At 36.5% G+C, this 19,818-nt stretch overlaps 1 protein-coding gene across 4 annotated transcripts in view; it reads right to left on the bottom strand.

Annotated features, from left to right (window-relative positions):
• The window catches only part of FANCC (FA complementation group C), a 314,057-nt gene that overhangs the window by 68,551 nt on the left and 225,688 nt on the right, over nucleotides 1–19,818 (bottom strand). For all 4 annotated transcript variants that reach the window (XM_044940264.2, XM_006068257.4, XM_044940263.2 and 1 more), the window contains exons 5-7: nucleotides 18,216–18,329; nucleotides 17,246–17,310; nucleotides 303–467 (exon numbers count right to left, since the gene is read on the bottom strand). In XM_044940264.2, the coding sequence (XP_044796199.2) occupies nucleotides 303–467; nucleotides 17,246–17,310; nucleotides 18,216–18,329 (344 nt within the window). The remainder of the gene's footprint in view (nucleotides 1–302; nucleotides 468–17,245; nucleotides 17,311–18,215; nucleotides 18,330–19,818) is intronic.

Raw genomic sequence — 19,818 nt, forward strand, 5'->3', positions numbered from 1 at the left:
TTTTTTTTGGAAAAGGTCAGTTTTTCGTTAAAAAATATGCTATTTGTACTAATATTTAATCAATGTATTGTTATTTTAAAAGGAAATGATAAATATTAAAAAGATTTTTAATTTCAAGTATGGTAAATATTGATAGATAGAACCCACATTTTTTTAAAAAGTTCACTGAGATCCTCAATAATTTTTAGGAATATACAGTGGTACTGAGACCAAAACATTTGCAAATTACATTTCCAACATACTGAAGTATTCTAAAACAAGGAAAACAGAATTGGATGATGAAGTAAAGGGTCATCACTTACAGCAAAAAAGCCTCATTCACAGCATCAAAGAACTCAGGGCAGAGTACTTCCTGAGGTTCATGTCCATGGTAGGTGAGCAGAGCCTCTACCAGTGGTTCAAAATCTTGCAAAGTAAGAAGTGGGACACAGATTCGTGACAGGGACCTTACTCGTTCAGGAGACATCCTATGGAATAAATAAAATGAGCAGTAAGTACCAAAATCTTAGAGCCACACATAGTTAAAGGCATATAAAATCTTCATGCTGAAAGAATTTAATTATTTCTTTGAATTATTTTTTGATTTTAATTTCTTTGAATTATTTCTTTCATTTCTGAGGTTATAACTACTGATATTCATCACATTTGCAATAAAACAAAGACATCTAAAATATTTATTAACTAGCTAAAAGTAACAAAAACAAATCCATTTGATGTTAACACGAATAACATTTTTTGTTAAAAAATAACTATATTTTACAAAACAAAAAATATTTAGTGAGAAGAGTGGCACTATTTTATATGTTTACAAATCTCTTTCATATATGGTTTGAAAGAAGACAGTGGATTCTTATATTTAGTTGTGCATATTGAGAGTCCCTTGGACTGCAAGGAGATCCAACCAGTCCATTCTGAAGGAGATCAGCCCTGGGATTTCTTTGGAGGGAATGACGCTAAAGCTGAAACTCCAGTACTTTGGCCACCTCATGCGAAGAGTTGACTCATTGGAAAAGACTCTGATGCTGGGAGGGATTGTGGGCAGGAGGAGAAGGGGACGACAGAAGATGAGATGGCTGGATGGCATCACTGACTCGATGGACGTGAGTCTCAGTGAACTCCGGGAGTTGGTGATGGACAGGGAGGCCTGGCGTGCTGCCATTCATGGGGTCGCAAAGAGTCGGACACGACTGAGCGACTGATCTGATCTAATTTATTGCAATACATTATTTCGGTTGAATTACATGGAGTCTAGTCCCACATAGATATGCGTCATTCAGCTTTAAAAGGCAGGAGCGTTATAATAGACTCTTCACACAATTATACATATTCTCCTTTGATACTACACTAAAATTCATCAAGTGCTGTTCGCACTCATTCCTGCAAATCTGTCTAGGAACACAAGTAGAGCTGCCTGCCAGAGGTCTAGAGGGTTGGTGATGGGTTATCTCTACCATGAGAAAGGCTGACATTATCCACAAATTACTGGCCAAGCATTACCCTGAAAGCTGAATCAACCTGATATCAAATTTGATACAGAGATCAGCATTACCCTGATGTCTGTATCAAAAAGTTAAAAACAAAAAATAAGCTTTTCTTACTTTTGATTTCTTTGTCCTTTTGTATTATATTCTAGCAGAACTACTCAGCTCAATCTTTGGAGTCATTGTTATTCAGCTTTATCTTCTATTCAGCCAATTTATTGACTCCCCCCCTCAAATGTCTCCTCTTTAGGGAAAAAAAACAAACCATTCCTATTTCAAGGATTTAATAAGTTTCTCTTCTTAAGATAATTAATAGTTGTTTTTCAGTGGCTCAGTCATGTCTGCCTCTTTGCGACCCCATGGACTACAGCATGCTAGGCTTCCCTGTCCTTCACTATCTCCCAGAGTTTTCTCTAACTCATGTCCATTGAGTCGGTGATGCCATCCAACCATCTCATTCTCTATCACCCCCTTCTCCTCCTGCCCTCAATCTTTCCCAGCATCAAGGTCTTTTCCAATTAGTTGGCTTTTCGCATCAGGAGACCAAAGTATTGGAGCTTCAGCTTCAGCACCAGGCCTTCCAATGAATATTCAGAGTTGATTTCCTTTAGGCTAATTAAAGAATAATAAGATAATTATTCCTTTTTTATTAAAAAATCCAATCACTTATCCTTGTAAATGTATACATTGGTATATTTGCATTTTCTGTTTGCTACATTTGGTTCATTTTTCCTTATGGTGTCAATTTTTCATGAATATCTGGTGATTTTCACTTGTTTGTTCTGGAATTTGGGATTCCACATTAGCCTCTCCATGAACGCTCTGTTCAGTGTAGTTGACCTCCAGTGCTAGGGGGCAGGGTCAGGGATGTGGTGCTGGCTGGGGTTGCCAATAAATTGCATTCTATGCATTAGAGCACCCCCCAGACTGCTGGGCGTTGATAGCCATTTGATACTTCTTCTCCTTCAAAGGCTCCTGTCCCTCCTGTTTGTTGGAAACAGGACACTGCTGTCTCTATTCTGGGGCTAGTGGATGAGGAGGAGGCGTGGATGGGGGACTGGCCCACTGGCTGCTATTCCTGCAGTTCTAACAAGGACCACTATCTTGTTGGCTGCCATCTACCCTCCTATTTCTTGAATCCACCCTAAAAAAATGCTCTTACAAACTTTGGGGGATGTGATATTTACCTTAAAAATATGCCCCTACCTACCACTCTAAGCCTCTCTCATAATTTGAGGCCCATCAAAAGCCCCCTCTCGTTCTCGCGGTATTATGTATTTAATTGTTAAAATTATAGAAGTTGGGAGTATAAAATAAATGCTAGGACATTCAGGTGCTTAGTTCATCACTTGATTTCATTTTTTACATTACGTTTTCATGTTAATCTTCTGGCTAAATTGTGAGAGTTCCTACTCATCATAGGTTATGCACATTAATCTTCAGGATTTTTCCAAGTTTTCTATATCAGAGGTACTCAAAGTACAGGTCTAGAAATCAGCAGCAGCAGCATCCCTAGAAGTGAGGCCAAAGAATCTGTTTACATTTTTCCAGGGTAATCTTCTGCACACTAAAGTTTGAGAAACACTGCTCTACTCTTAAAAAGTCTCCAGAACTAGATATCAATCTCTAAAAATCAACTGAATACTTTAAGAAAATATAATTGCATATAAGGTTTACATTATTATTAATTTCTTATAAATTATTAGTTTAGCTGTATTATTTACTTGATAACAGCAAAATTCTCATAGACACAATTTTTTGTCTAACTACACAATGATTAAAAAAAAAAAGTCAACAAAAGAGTCCAACATGAAGTACTTGGGTGCAACCTCAAAAATGACAGAAGGATCTCAGTTCATTTCCAAGGCAAACCATTCAGCATCATAGTAGTCCAATTCTATGCCCCAACCACTGATACTGAAGAAGCTGAAGTTCACTGGTTCTGTAAACCTAAAAGATCTTCTGGATCTAACAAAAAAAAAGATGCCCTTTTCATCATAGGGGATTGGAATACAAAAGTCAAGAGATATTGGGAATAACAGACAAGTTTGACCTTGGAGTACAAAATGAAGCAGGGCAAAGGCTAACAGTTTTGTCAACAGAACACACTGACCATAGTAAGCACCCTTTTCCAACAACCCAAGAGACGACTCTACACCCAGATATCACCAGATGGTCAATACTGAAATCATATTGATTATGTTCTTTGCAGCCAAAGATGAAGAAGCTCTATACAGTCAGCAAAAACAAGACCTGGAGCTGACTGTGGCTCAGATCATGAGCTCCTTATTGTAAGATTCAGACTTAAATTGAAAAAAGTAAGGAAAACCACTAGGCCATTCACGTATGACCTAAAATCAAATCTGTTATGATTAACAGTGAAGTTGATGCACAGATTCGAGAGATTAGACTCGGTAAACAGAGTGCCTGAAGAACTGGGGATGGAGGTTTGTAATACTGTGCAAGGGGTGGTGACCAAAACTATCCCAAAGATAAAGAGATGAAAGAAGACAAAGTGGTTGTCTGAGGAGGCTTTACAAACAGCTGAGGAAAGAAGAGAAGTGAAAGGCAAGGGAGAAAGGGAAAGCTATATCCAGCTGAATGCAGAGGTCTAAAGAATAGCAAGGGAAGATAAAAAGGCCTTCTTAAATAAACAATGCAAAGAAATAGAGGAAAACAATAGAATGAGAATGATTAGATATCTCTTCAAGAATACTGGGAGATATCAAAGTATTATTTCATGCAAAGATGGGTACAATAAAGGACAGAAACAGTAAGGAACTAATAGATGCAGAAGAGATAAAGAAGAGGTGGTAAGAATATACAGAAGAACTGTACAAAATGATCTTAATGACCCAGATAACCATGATGGTTTGGTCACTCACCTACAGCCAGGCATCCTGGTGTGTGAAGTCAAGTGGGTCTTAGGAAGCATTACCACAAACAAAGCTAGTGGAAGTGATGGAATTCCAGCTGAGCTACTTAAAATCCTAAAAGACAATGCTGTTAAAGTGCCGCACTCGATAATGTCAGCAAATTTGGAAAACTCAGGAATGGCAACAGGACTGGCAACGGCCAATATTCATTCCAATCCCAAAAAGGCAATGCCAAAGAATGTTCAAACTACTGTACAGTTTTGCTCATTTCACAACACAGAGTACTAACCATTATACAATCATGGCCAATCGCTCATTTCACATGCTAACAAGTTTATGTTCAAAATCCTTCAAGCAAGGCTTCAGCAGTACATGATCAAAAACTTCCAGATGTACAAGCTTGGTTTCAAAGAGGCAGAAGAACAAGAGATCAAACTGCCAACATTTGCTGGATCATAGAGAAAGCAAGGGAGTTCCAGAAAAACATCCACTTCTGCTTCATTGACTACACTAAAGCCTTTGACTGTGTGAATCACAACAAACCGTGGAAAATCCATAAAGAAATGGAAATACCAGACAACCCTACTTTACCTCCTGAGAAACCTATATGTAGGTCAAGAAGCAACATTTCAAACTAGACAGGGAACAACAGACTGGTTAAAAATTAGGAAAGTATGAGAAGATTACATACTGTCACCTTGCTTATTTAACTTCTATGCAGATATATCATGCAAAATACCAGGCTGGATGAATCGCAAACTGGAATCAAGATTGCCAAGAGAATTATCAACAACCTCAGATATGCAGATGACACTACTCTAATGGCAGAAAGCAAAGAGGAACTAAAGAGCCTCTTGATGAGGGTGAAAGAGGAGAGTGAAAATGCTGGCTTAAAACTCAATATTCAAAAGACTAAGGTCATGGCATCCAGATTCATGGCAAATAGATTGGGAAAAAGTGGAAACAATGACAGATTTTCTTGGGCTCTAAAATCACTGCAGATGGTGACTGCAGCCATGAAATTAAAAGGCACTTGTTCCTGGGAAGAAAAGCTATGATTAACCTGCTGCTGCTGCTAAGTCGCTTCAGTCGTGTCCGACTCTGTGCAACCCCATAGACGGAAGCACAGGCTCCCTGGGATTCTCCAGGCAAGAACACTGGAGTGGGTTGCCATTTCCTTCTCCAACGCATGAAAGTGAAAAGTGAAAGCGAAGTCGCTCAGTCGTGTCCGACTCTTAGCGACCCCATGGACTACAGCCTATCAGGCTCCTCCGTCCATGGGATTTTCCAGGCAAGAGTACTGGAGTGGGGTGCCATTGCCTTCTCCGATGATTAACCTAGATAGCATATTAAAAAGCAGAGACATCACATTGCCAACAAAGGTCCATTTAGTCAAAGCTATGGTTTTTCCAGTAGTCGTATACAGATGTGAGAGTTAGATTATAAAGAAGGCTGAGCACTGAAGAATCGATACTTTCGAACTGTGCTGGAAAAGACTCTTGAGATTCCCTTGGATTACAAGGAGATCAAATCAGTTAATCCTTAAGGGAATCAATCCTGAATATTCATTGGAAGGACCAATGCTAAAGCTGAAGCTTCAATACTTTGGCCACCTGATTCGAAGAGATGACTCACTGGAATAGACCCCAATGCTGTGAAAAATTGAAGAGAAAAGGAGAAAGGCGCAGCAGATGAGATAGCATCATTGACTCAATGGAAATTAATTTGAGCAAACTCTAGGAGATAGCGGAGGATAGAGGAGTCTGGCGTGCTGCAGTCCATGGAGTTGCCAACAGTCAGAGATGATTTTCCAACTGAACAACAATAACACAATGATATCTTCTCATTGTGAACAGTTTGACTTTTCTCCTTAAATATTCACCCATTTTAAAACTCACTTCTTGTTCTTTACCACTTTTCCATATGGCTGAGGTCTCTCAACAGCATTTATCTTCCACAGTGCTCTATCATCTTTCTCTAACTCACCATCCAGGTTGTTTTAGACCTAAAATTAATTCGTGTGTTTTTGAGTCTATAATCTACATTGTTAACAAAAAGATATATTTACCTTGAGTTGTAAATACCTTAAACTCTTGGAATATATGAGCTTACTGGGTGGGATAAGAGAAGAGAAAGCTACTGTGTTTGCGTGTGATGTAAGCTGCTTCTTTTGTGCGTATATTTTGCACAGCAGCTAGCAGAATATTTTGCACAGAATAAAGGCTCTATGAAAGTTTGAGAAATTGCAAAATATGCCTAAGCATTACATGCACTCATAATAAATCCAGAATTCTGAAATACAGGAGGAGTACATGATGCTCTTGTCTCTATAGCCTTACCAATCAGTTCTCTTCTCTAAAAAACCTATAAGGACAACTTTTCTCTCATTATCTTAAAAAAAAAAAGGAGGAGAGTCAGAGACTATTATTGGTCACTGAGTGGGTAAAAAAGATGACCTCAGCACCAAGGGCATTTATCAAGAATTGACACTTACAGGCTGCAGATTATATCTCCTAATTAGGCTGGAAAAAGTCCAAGATAATTTTCCTGAAAAATTCTAACGTCTCAGATAACTGAGGTAGCTCTTGATTCTACCAAAATGCAGACAGACTAAATGATAATCTTCCAAAGTGCTCACAGCCTTCTTTTACTGGAGTGTGGAGATTTAACTTCAACCAGACTTATGCAATATTTTCCAGACTGGATTATACTAAGCATTAGGTCTTGACTGATTGCCAGAGCAGCACTTCCAAACGATTTTTGCACAAGAATTCAACTACAGAAGAATCAATGGTAACCATACACTGCTAGAGATATCCTTCCCATGTGGGTGTACTGCACTTTCCAAACCATCTGCAGCAAACCACAGAAATACAAGCTAAACTGATGATGCTCAGAAAGTCCAGAATGTTGCTCCTTCTAGACAGTTTATAGCAAAGAACAAGAGAGATTTTAAACATTCTGTCATTAGATTGTTGATTTTAGTTGGTGGCAAGTGAAACTCTATTTAAAGCACTATGACAAGATCATTTATCAGACCTCTAAAAATAATGCAAAAGGAAATTCCAAATAGGTTTTCCAATTTTTTTCCTTTTGTTCCACTGACAATTTATGCACTGAAGTTATTAATTTCTATATTTTCTATAGGCTTTGAGAATTGTTTTGAAATGAACTTTAAACATTCAAGTGGCAAGAAGAAAGAAAATAGAAACCCTCTATAAAAAACAAATCCCAGAAAAAAGCAGTGTAGCACTGTTTATAAGGGATTTAAATTAAGAGTCTTTGAGTTGCTTTAACATTTGAAGCCATATTAGCAGAAGGAAAGTAATGATAAAACCCAAGTTTCATAAATAATAGGAATGAATATCTGGATTCAAATGTACCAGAAAGTAGTTTTCCCACAATGCTATATTCAAATTCAAATCTTTTTATTTTTAAATTTTAAAAATATACAGATAACTTCAGACATAGAGTAGGAAAAACTTACATATTATTGTGATACATATTTTAATTATTATAAATAACTTATGACGGTAACAACTATAATGGCTCCAGCATGTTTGGCAGCTCTCTCAAATATCATGATGCCATTCCACTAACTAATTTCACAAAATCAGTTTCTGCTCAAGACAAGAGAACACACTTGGCAGAATTCACTAGAGAATTGTAGACTTAAGAGTTCTGAGTCTCACACAAGCTTTCAGGGACCCAGGTTCTTTTCTGGTGGTAGAACCAAACTTCCTGGTTTTAGGTCTTAAAAGCAGGATTTTCAAAACTCATGAAGAGACTCAAAAAGTATGTTGGGCATCAAATTCCTTTTTAAATTCAGCTTTCTGGTAAGAATAACTGAACCTAACCCAAGAGACAGAATTTCTCTAAAATTTCAGTACTTTCAGAAAAATATCCACAAGAAATTTCTGTTGAAGTCTAGAATTCTTTCTAAAAAGGAAAAAAAAAAAACCTCATAGAAAATATTCTAGAGAGCAAATAAGGAATGTATCAGATGTGTCAGTGTCTAGTGGACATTCTATTAGCATAGGCAGTGTCTCTTTAATTTTTTGAAAGAGTTTGAGAAAGATTAGTATTAATTCTTTTTAAAATATTTAGTAGCATTCTCCAGTGAAGTTATCTGGTCCAAGACTTCTCTTTGTTGGGGAGGATTTTGATTACTGATTCTATCTCCTTACTAGCATAGATTTATCCAGATTTTTAAATTTATAATTTGGTATATCAATAAAAATTTATCCATTTTTTGTTGGTGTATAAAGGTCTATAATCTGTCTTATGATCCTTACTATTTTTATGGCATCAGTTGTAACATCTCCTCTTTCATTTCTGGTATTTATTATTTGAATATTCTGTTTTTGTTAGTCTAGCTAAGGGGTTGTCAATTTTGTTGATCTTTAAAAAAACCAAACCTTTTTTCTGTTTTTCTATTCTCTAGTTTATCTCTATTATAATCTTAATTTTTGTCATTCTTTCTGAATCCTTGGGTTTAGTACATTCTTCTACTAGCTCCTTGAGGTATAAAGTTAGGTTACTGATTAGAGGTATCTCTTCTTTTTTAATGAAGGCATTTATCGCTATATACATCCCTCTTAGTACTGCTTTTCCTACATCTTATAATTTTTGGTACACTGTGCTTTTGTTTTCATTTGTCTCAAGATATTCTTCAATTTCCCTTGTGATGTCTTCTCTGATATATTAATTGTTCAATAGTATATTGTTTAATTTGCACATATTTGTGAATTTCCCAATTTTCCTATTATTGATTTTTAGTTGTGTACTGTCATGGTTAGAAAGATATTTGGTATGATTTCAATCTTAAATTTGTTAGAACTTGTTTTGTGGCCTGATATATGATCTATCCTGGAGAATTTCTGTGTGTGCTTGAGAAGAATGTACATTCTGCTATTATAGAGTGTCCTAAATATAACTATAAGGTCCTATTCATCTTTGATGTTTTTCAAATCCTCTGTTTCTTTATTGACCTTTGGTCTGGTTGATCTATACATTACTGAAAATGGGGCATTGAAATTTCCTATTATTACTGTGCTGCTTTCTGGTTTTCCCTTCAATCAATATTTGCTTCATATATTTCGGTGCTTTACTGTTAGGTGCATATATATTTTAAAATGTTTTATCTTCTGAGAGAACTGATCCCCTCTCCCATTATATAACATCCTTCTTTGTTTCTTGAAACAGTTTTTGACTTTGTCTAATAAAAGTATGGCCACCCCTGCTCTCTTGTGGCTACCATTTGCATGGAATACCTTTTTTCACCCTTTCACTTTCAGCTTTTATATATATCCTTACATCTAAAATGAGTTTCCTATAGAAAGCATACAGTTGGCCTTATTTTTTTAGCCAATTAGTCACTCTATATTTTTTGATTGGAGAGTTTAATGCATTTACATTTAAAGTAATTACAGTAAGTCCCCCTACATATGAACTTACAAGTTGTGAATTTTTGAAGATATGAATGTGCGTTCACATATTTAATCATGTTAGTTCACATGCCTGGCATATATTGTCACATTCACGCATCCTTTACAAGGGGTTGTGCTTTTGTGTTCTTTGCTGTAGAGCACTGTTGTGCAACACGAGGAGCTTACTAATGAAGACCAGATGGAACTGGAGGACCAGAGAAAGGATGAAGAGAGACAAAATGAAGAAGTAACTGAAGAACCAAAGAGATTCATGACAGGAAATGGCAAGGGGATCTTCTTTATTTTAGGAGGCACTGTTAGCTTTTGAGGCACAGGACCCAAATGCAGAATGGAACGTGATGGCTATAGCAGTTGATCAGAATGCAGCCCAATGTATTCTATATCATTCTGTGTCATCTGGGATGAGAAAAAAAGAGCTGCTACCTAGACATCATTGGGTCATTTTTTCAACAGGGTAGATAGAATTGAATCCAGCAAGGAACCAGAACCTGTGCCATCAATGTGTGGCATGAGTGAAATTGCAGCTTGCCCTCCATCTCCTATTGCTGATGATCTTTTAGCTCTACCATCTCCCGGCCTCCTCTCCCTATCCAGTCAGTAACTCTTCTTGCCTGTTTACTCAGTGCCAGCCCCCGTATACCAGCTACCACACTGGACTACTGTACTTTTCAAGGTACTCTGCTATAAGACTAAAAATGCTTCCTTTATATTTTTTGTTTTTTACATATTACTTGTATGAAACATATTATAAACCTATTATAGCGTTAGCTGGCTAACTCTCTTGGCGTTAGGAACAAACTAGATTTATGAACACACTCTCAGAACAGAACTCGTTCACAAGTAGGGGACTTACTGTACTAACAGAGAAGGACTTACTATTGTCATTTCACTATCTTCTGTATGTCTTGTGGTTATTCTGTCCCTATTCTTCCCACTTGCTGCCGTTCTTTGTATAGTTGAAAAAAATTTTTTTGGTAGGGATATGCTTTGATTTCCTTCTCATTTTCCTTTATGCAACTTCTATAGGGATTCTCTGTGTTGTTACCATGGGGATAACATTAACTATCTTACAGTTACAGCAATTTTTTTTATTTTTTATCTTTTCTTAAATTGGGATATAGCTGATGTATAATATCATATAAGTTTCAGGTGTACACAATTTTTAAAAGTTAGACTCCATTTATAGCTACTATAAAATATTGGCTATATTCCTTGTGTTATATAATATATCCTTACAGCTTTTTTAAAATTTATTTTTAAATAGAGGATAATTGCTTTACAATGTTGTGCTGGTTTCTGCCTTACAACAGAGTGAATCAGCCACAAGTATACATATATCCTCTAGCTCATGAACTTCCCTCCCACCCGCTATCCTACCCCTTTAGCTTGTAGCTTATTTATTTTATACATAATAGCTGCTGCTGCTGCGGCTAGTACCTCTTAATCCCTACCCTTAGCTTGCCTCTCTCTATCTTCCTTCTCCTCACTAGGAACTACTAGTTTGTTCTCTATATCTGTGAGTCTGTTTCCTTTTTGTTATACCTACTAGTTTCTCTTATTATTTAGATTCCACATATAAGTGATATCATACAAGTATTTGTATTTCTCTTATTTCTGAGTCTGACTTATTTCACTTAGCACAATACCCTCCAGGTCCATTCATATTGTTGTAAGTGGCAAAACTTTGCTCTTTTTTTGTGGCTGAGTAGTATTCCATTGTGTGTGTGTGTGTGTGTGTGTGTGTGTGTGTATACTATCTATTTTAAACTGACAACTTCAGTTGTAGGAAAAAAAATCTTTATTTCTTTGTATCTCCTCACTGTGCTTTATGTTTTTGATGTCATAAGTTACATAATGCAATACTTTTTATCCATTAACATGGTTTTACAGTTACCATTTTTTAATGATTTTTATATTTTAAGTTAGGAGCCTGGTAGGCTGCAGTCCATGGGGTCGCTAAGAGTCGGATACGACTGAAGTGACTTAACAGCATTACAGTATTACATGATTTTATATTTGTTTATATATTTACTTTACCAGAGAATTTTGTATGTTGGGATGCTCTTGTGTTGCTGTCTAGAGTTCCTTTGTTTTCAACTTGAAAAACTCCCTTTAACGATTCTTACAGGAAGTTTAGTGGTGATGAACTCCTTCAGCTTTTGCTCATCTGGGAAGGTCTTAATTTCTCTTTCATGCCAAGGACAGTTGGCAGAATATAATCATCTCAGTTGGTAGGTTTTTCTTTTTTAGCACTTTGACTATATCATCCCACTCCCTTCTGGACTTAATGTTTCTACAGAATAATGTACTAATAATCTTTATGTGAATTTCCTTGAATGTGATTTGTTTTTTCTTGCTGTTGTCAATATTCTCTTTCTTTGACTTTTTTGCCCCTCCAACCTACTGTCTTTAACTTTTGACAGTTTGATTGTAACATTTCTCAGATGGGCCTTCTCAGTTCATCCTAGTCAAAGGTCTTTAATTTGGATGTCCAGTTCCTTCCTCAGATTTGATAAGCTCTTTGTTTTTTTCTTTCTTCTTCTGGCACTCTCACAATGTGTATAACTGGTCCATTTCATGGTGTCCCATTAGTTCTTAGGCTTAACTTTTATGTATTAATTTTTCTTTATATTTTCCTAATTTAATAATTTCAAAAAACATGTCTTCCAGTAGCTGTATCAAGTCTAACTGTTGAACCATTTTAGTGAATTTCTCAATTCAATTGCTGTATTCTTCAGCTGCAGAATATCTGTTTGGTTGTTCGTCAATAACTTCTATTCTCTTTGCTGTTAGTCCCATTTTGTTCATGCATCATTTTTTAAAATTTTGTTCAGTTGTTTATCTGTATTCTATTGCAGTGCATTGAAGTTTTTTTCAGAATGATCATTTTGAATAATCAGCTAATTCATAGACTTCCATTTCTTTAAGGTAGGTTTGTAGAGATTCCTTTTATTCCTTTGATTGGGCCATGTTTTCCTGTTTCTTTGTGTGCCTTATTATTTTTTTGTTGTGTTTTTTGAATTTGAAGAGTCACCTCTCCTGGTCTTTATGGACTGGTTCTATACAGGGGAAGATTTTTAATCAATCTGTCTAGAGAACCTGGGGGGCCTTCAAACATTTTCTGGGGATGCATCTTCTCTATGTTTGTGTACATAATTTCCCAATTTGAGAGCTCTGAGTTTCTTTTTCAAGAGTTTCTTATCTCTTTCTCCCTCTAGTGTTTATCTGTGGTACCACAGATTCTCTGATGATACAAGAAGCCACTAAGCTCTTTTGTTCTCTGCAGCCCCTCAGGCATCCAAAGTATACTCCTTCCCTTACTGCCTCAGGTCAGGGGAGACAGAAACTAATCTCTAAGGTAGCCCAGGGTAGCCCCTTTAAAGGAGGAAGCGATGGCACCCCACTCCAGTACTCTTGCCTGGAGAGTCCCATGGACGGAGGAGCCTGGTGGGCTGCAATCCATGGGGTCACTAAGAGTCGGACACGACTGAGCGACTTCACTTTCACTTTTCACTTTCATGCATTGGAGAAGGAAATGGCAACCCACTCCAGTGTTCTTGCCTGGAGAATCCCAGGGACTGCGGAGCCACCAGGGCTGCTGTCTATGGGGTCACACAGAGTCAGACACGACTGAAGTGACTTAGCAGCAGCCCAGGGTAGCCCCTTTAAAGGAGAAGGCGATGGCACCCCACTCCAGTACTCTTGCCTGGAGAGTCCCATGGACGGAGGAGCCTGGTGGGCTGCAGTCCCTGGGGTCGCTAGGAGTCGGACACGACTGAGTGACTTCACTTTCACTTTTCACTTTCATGCATTGGAGAAGGAAATGGTAGTCCACTCCAGTGTTCTTGCCTGGAGAGTCCTAGGGACGGCAGAGCCTGGTGGGCTGCTGTCTATGGGGTCGCAGAGTCAGACACGATTGAAGCGACTTAGCAGCAGCAGCAGCAGCAGCAGCCCCTTTAAAAGCTGAAACATTGCATGTACATTCTACTCTTCTCCCGAGCCCCTACCCTAAAAGAGAAATTGTGAGTTGGGTACTTTGTCCTAATTATGTTAACTTGAGCCAGCCTCTGTCTATGGCACTGCCAGTTCTCTGTTGCTACAAAAATCAGCTAAGCACTGTTTCTCTCTCCATGGTCTCCAGCCATTAAAAGTATGCTGATTTCCTGTCAGTGGTCAGAGTTAGGAAAGACAGATGGCAGTTCCTCAAGTAGTCTCCCAAAAGTTAGAACATTGGACACATTCCATTCTTTCTTTCCCAAGGTAGAAGCTTCAAGCTAGATTTTTTTCCTTCCAATCCCCCCAAGCCTGAAAAGCTTAGGGGAGGGGCTACTGTGGTTGATATGAAATGGCTTTCTTACATGTTTCAATATGGTTATGCTTGGTTTTGAGCTTGCCAGGGGTACTTCATAATTTATTTCTGAATTTCTTACAAAGGCTCTTTGGATCATACACTACTATTAAATTAGTGCTTCTGCGGGGAAACAAGACTTATGCTTCCTACTCTGCTATCTTGCTGACATCACTCCTTAAGAATTTTTAAAATGTTTATTATTTATTCAGTTTTCTTCTTTCAGTAATGACCCGCTTATATCTTGTCCATTTCCATACTGGAGTGTTTGCCTTATGACTGATTTGCAGGAAGCATTTCTATAGTTTGCACACTAATCCTTTGTCTGTTTTATAAACTGCAAATACCTTCTAAATCTGGCTGTTCTTTTCTATTTATTTAATAGTTTCTTGTTATTGCTTTTATTTATTCTTACTGAATTTTAAGAAATCATCAACTTTACCTATGGTGGGAGTTTGGTGTAGAGTGTAAATACACATTGCATCCTACTGACTTTTAAAATCCCCTTCAGTAATTTTTAATTCTATTACTTCAAAGATCCATTATTCAACATTCACCTCAAGGCTAAATCAAAGTCTTTACCTGATGTATAAATGATGGTAAGTGCTTTCCACACACCCTATGGGCACTTCATCTTATTTTTTAAGGTGTACTTTATATACCACAAAATGTACCTGTTTGAAATGTAGAATTCAAAAGATTTTATTGAATTATGAAATTATTGACTTGGATAACCACCATCATCATCATCCACTTTTAGGACATTTCCATCACCTCAAGATCTTTTGTGCTCATTTGCAGGAAATCCCTCTACCTACCTCTGGTCCCAGGCAACAAATAATCTATTTTCTGTCTCTCTATTATGATTTATCTATTCTGGACATTCTACAAATAGGAACCATACAGCATGTAGCCTTTCATGATTGGCTTAAATATAATGTTTTGTTTTTAATAATTTAAATTATTTATTTATGGCTGCACTGGGTTTTCATTGGCGCATGCGAGCTTTCTCTAGTTGTGGATAGTGTGGGCTACTCTTCATTGCGGGTCCCAGAGCACACAGATTTCAGCAGTTGTGGCACACAGGCTTAGTTGCTCCAAAGCATGTGGAATCTTCCTGGACCAAGGATAGAACCCGTGTCCTCTGCATTGGCAGGCGGATTCTTATCCACTGCACCACTTGGGAAGTCCAAGCATGGTTTTGATGTTAACACATACTGTAGCATGAATCAGAAGACTGTTCGTTTTTCACTGAGGAATAGCATTCTATTGTATGGACAAAGCTTATTTTATCCATCCATTAGTTGATAGATATTTGGGTTGCCTTTGCTTTTGGTCTATTATGAATAATGCCAGTATGAACATTCACATACAAGCATTTGTGTGCTTATTAGCCATCGGTATATGTATATATACTTTCAGTGACATACATTCCCATCTTTTACCAGTTTTTTAACTGAGTTATCTGTCTTCCTATTACTGACTTCTTTGTATAGTCTGGGTATGAGCTCTTTATCAGATGTATGATTTGAAAATACTTTCTCAGAATCTATGACTTGTCTTTTCATTTTTTTAAACAATGGTAACAGATAATTTTTAATTTATTTTTGTATTCACTTGAAGATGGTCCTCTGGATTGTTTCTGTTTCTGAACTACTACAAATAAAGCAGCTATGAATATTTATGCAGAAACATTTGTGAATACCTACATTTTTCTTTGTCATTTCTTTGTCATGAGTGAAACTGCTGGGTTCAATGGTAAGGATGTGTTTGACTTTATAATAAACCACCACACTGCTTACCAAACCAGTTATAGAGATTGCTATCCTTATGGAAATGCTATGCTTAACTTTCTGAGGAGCTGCCATACTGTTTTCTACTAGGGCTTTACCACTTATATTCTCATCAGCATTGTGTGAGGGTTCTACTTTCTCTACATCCTTGCCAAAATGTCATTTTCCATTCTGTTTGTTGTTTTTTTAAATTATAGCCATTCTACTTAGGTGTGTTGTAGTATCCCACTGTGACTTTTAACTTGAATTTCCATAATAATTAGTAATTTTAAGCACCGTTTTATATGCTTATTGGACAGTTGTACATCTTTGTGCAACTAATAAAGTCGCTAATAAAATGCCTAATAAAGCCTCTTACCCATTTTTGAATTGAGCTTTTGTTGTTGTTTTTAGGAGTTTTTTTATAGTCAGGATATTAATCCTTTATCAGATATATTATTCCCAACTGAATGCTATATCTTACTTACCAGGTATTGTATTAATTGTAATTAAATCCAGTTTATCTACTTCTGCTTTTTTTCTTATGGTTTTGGTGTTGTATTAAAAAAAATCCCTGCCAAATCTAATGTCATAAAGATTTTCTCCAGTGTTTTCATCTAAGAGTTTTATATTTTACTTTAAGGGGTTAAATACAAATGGTTCCTAAAGGCTGAGGGCAAACACCATTTCAGACAGAGCTTTAATTGGCAACAGCTTTATAAAAAAAAAAAAAAAAAAAAATCACAAATTTCTTTGGTCCCAGATTCTTCTAATGATTTGTTAAAAATAAAAATGCTCACCAATCAAAACAACTTTGAATTCTTTCATTTAGTGAAGAAATATTTTGTAATGTGATTAATTGCATTTTAATTTGTCTGAATCTATTTGATTTGGTTAGTCTAGATTTTGGTATATTATGTTTCTTAAAATAGGTTATTTGTGCATACCAAATATCTGCTGCCTTGTAAATAATTTTGATTGTGTAACTGTGTGTGTGAATGATACAGCCTCACACTGAGCCATGCATTCTTTCTTTCGTGTTGCATTCTGCATATGTGGGTATCAGTTTTACTCAATTGGTACCCAAGAGACATTGTTTGATCTACTTAACGACCTGAGAGTTGAGAGAATAGTGATTAAAAAAAGAAAATCTGTAAAAATTGCCAATTTGCCATGTATCCCCCTGAAAATAATCTCTCTACATAGAATATAACCATAATTATGAACATGCATTTCCTAAGAATTATAAAATTTTTCTTTCATAACAAACTGATACATTTTGAAACTTGAGAAGGGGGATGTTTAGTTTAACACCTACCGTCTTTGACTGCTAAATCCATTAAGATGATTCTCTCGGAGTTCAGACACTAATGATAAAACCATCTGTAAAACAAAATCAGTTGCAGGTTAACTCACGCTGCAAACAGGATTACATCAGTTCTATTTTTCTTGGTGTGAGTGATATTTCCGTTGAGATTCCCCACTCTCTTCCCCCACCAATACTCTCCTTGCTTTACTTTTTCAAAATAAAAAGAAAGCAGTGCCAAATCACATTTACTAATAATCTGGATTTTATGTTTAATGTCTGTTACTCTGTATTCCTAAATATTTAAGCAAATGAATACTAGACAAGTCATTAATTTCCCCCAAATTAAAACCAAACCTATTAAAAATAAAACCATGCTAGAGTTAGTTTAATTTTTTCTTTCTTAACTTATTATTTTTTAAAAATGCTGTTCATGTATACAGCTTCCAAAAGACTAGAACAGTATTCAAACATTAAAATCTCAAACATTTTTTAAAAGAACTGTGCTAAGACCATAAATTGTTCCTTGAATTTGGCTAAAATTTAAGGCAGAAGAAATCACAGCTTTAATTCTAAGATGTAAATATATAGAAGGTTGTTATTTATTGAATATTTTGCCTTAACATAAAATTCCCATCAGGTTATTTTTAAATATGAAATTTGTCCAACAGTAAAAGACTGTGTTTATATTGGTTAAGGAAGTCTCTTCTCCCAGAAATCTTTGAGAGAATAAATGAGATGTGTTAAGGGACAGAGAGGTTGGTTGATTTAGAATAACCTCTCCTGGTTTCCTTCTTCTTCTCATAATCTCTCGTCTCACATTTTTTCCTTACATGGCCATAAGTCCACCCAAGGTAAGAAGAGATAAACACAGAAAAGTTAAACATCTCTCCTGGAGGAATGAAATATTTCCATTTACCTTTTTTGCAGATGGTACATTAAGCAATGAAAATTTCAATACTAATAAATTAAAAATACTCACATTTTTAAGTAAACCAGGATAGTAGTCTGTGGGTGCATACCCAAGAACTTGATTAAAAAGACCAACTTCTTTTATATCAAATCTGGATGTGGAAACTATATGCGATAACAACCTCTAAAAAACATAAACAGAAAAAGAAAAAGGTCTCAAAATGAAATAAGTGCCTATTATGTATAAGGCCAAGAAGCTGGGTCATTTGTAAATGGGGTGGTCTCAATGAAATGAATAATCATAATTTTTCCAAATACTCAGTTCACTTTGATTCAGATATAAATAGGAAATAAGTTAGTGATAAAATTATTACATTAAGTAAATTAAAAAAACATTAATAGTGAAATACATATAACTAATGAACAAGGCTTTAACTACACTAAAAATGTGATCTTTACTGGTTTTAAACTCAGTGAAACATTCTTATCAGAGTAGAGATGATTACTTAATACCTGACAAGGAACACATCACAAATCACTAGGGAAAGGAAAGATTATGCAATAAATGGTACTAGGAAAAACTACTTGAAAAAAATTATATTCTCATCTTATGTTACTTATCAAAATATACTTGAATTTACTATAAATTAAAGAGATCAATGTAAAACTGAAATAAAATAATAAGCAAGAAGAAAACAGAAGTACTTTTCACATGTCTGAATGGGGAAGAACTTTATAAACTCAAAGTCAAGGGAGCAAATCAACAATTGTTCTAAATTACAACAAAACAGTTCCCTCTCAAAAAAAACACACTTTGTGTTTCCCAGTGAATATGAACAAACTAAGAATATTAACAACAAATAATATTGCATATGTAATAAAATTTGGACTTCCCAGGTGGCACTAGTGGTAAAGAACCCACCTGCCAATGCAGGAGATGTGAGACGTGGGTTCGATCCCTGGGTGAGGAAGATTCCCTGGAGGAGAGCATGTCAACCCACTCCAGTATTCTTGCCTGGAGAATCCCATGGACAGAGGAGCCTAGCAGGCTATAGAGTCGGACATGACTGAAGCAACTATACACACTAATACAGAATCAAATGTAGTGTTCAGTTCAGTTCAGTTCAGCCGCTCAGTTGTGTCTGACTCTTTGCAATGCCATGAACCACAGCACTCCAGGCCTCCCTGTCCATCACCAACTTGCAGAGTCTACCCAAGGCCATGTCCATTGAGTCGGTGATGCCATCCAACCATCTCATCCTCTGTCGTCCCCTTCTCCTCCTGCCCTCAATCTTTCCCAGCATCAGGGTCTTTTCAAATGAGTCAGCTCTTCGCATGAGGTGGCCAAAGTACTGGAGTTTCAGCTTCAACATCAGTCCTTCCAATGAACACCCAGGACTGATCTCCTTTAGGATGGACTGGTTGGAATTCCTTGCAGTCCAAGGGACTCTCAAGAGTCTTCTCCAACACCACAGTTCAAAAGCATCAATTCTTCAGTGCTGAGCTTTCTTTATAGTCCAACTCTCACATCCATACATGACTACTGGAAAAACCATAGCTTTGGCTAGACGGACCTTACAAAATACCATATGAAAAATATTAAGAACATTAAAAAGGCATAGGAACAGATAATTCCTAAGACAAAACACTAATGCCCAAGAAACACATGGATA

The sequence above is a fragment of the Bubalus bubalis genome, chromosome 3 (genome assembly GCF_019923935.1).
Source record: "Bubalus bubalis isolate 160015118507 breed Murrah chromosome 3, NDDB_SH_1, whole genome shotgun sequence".
Lineage (NCBI taxonomy): Eukaryota > Metazoa > Chordata > Mammalia > Artiodactyla > Bovidae > Bubalus > Bubalus bubalis.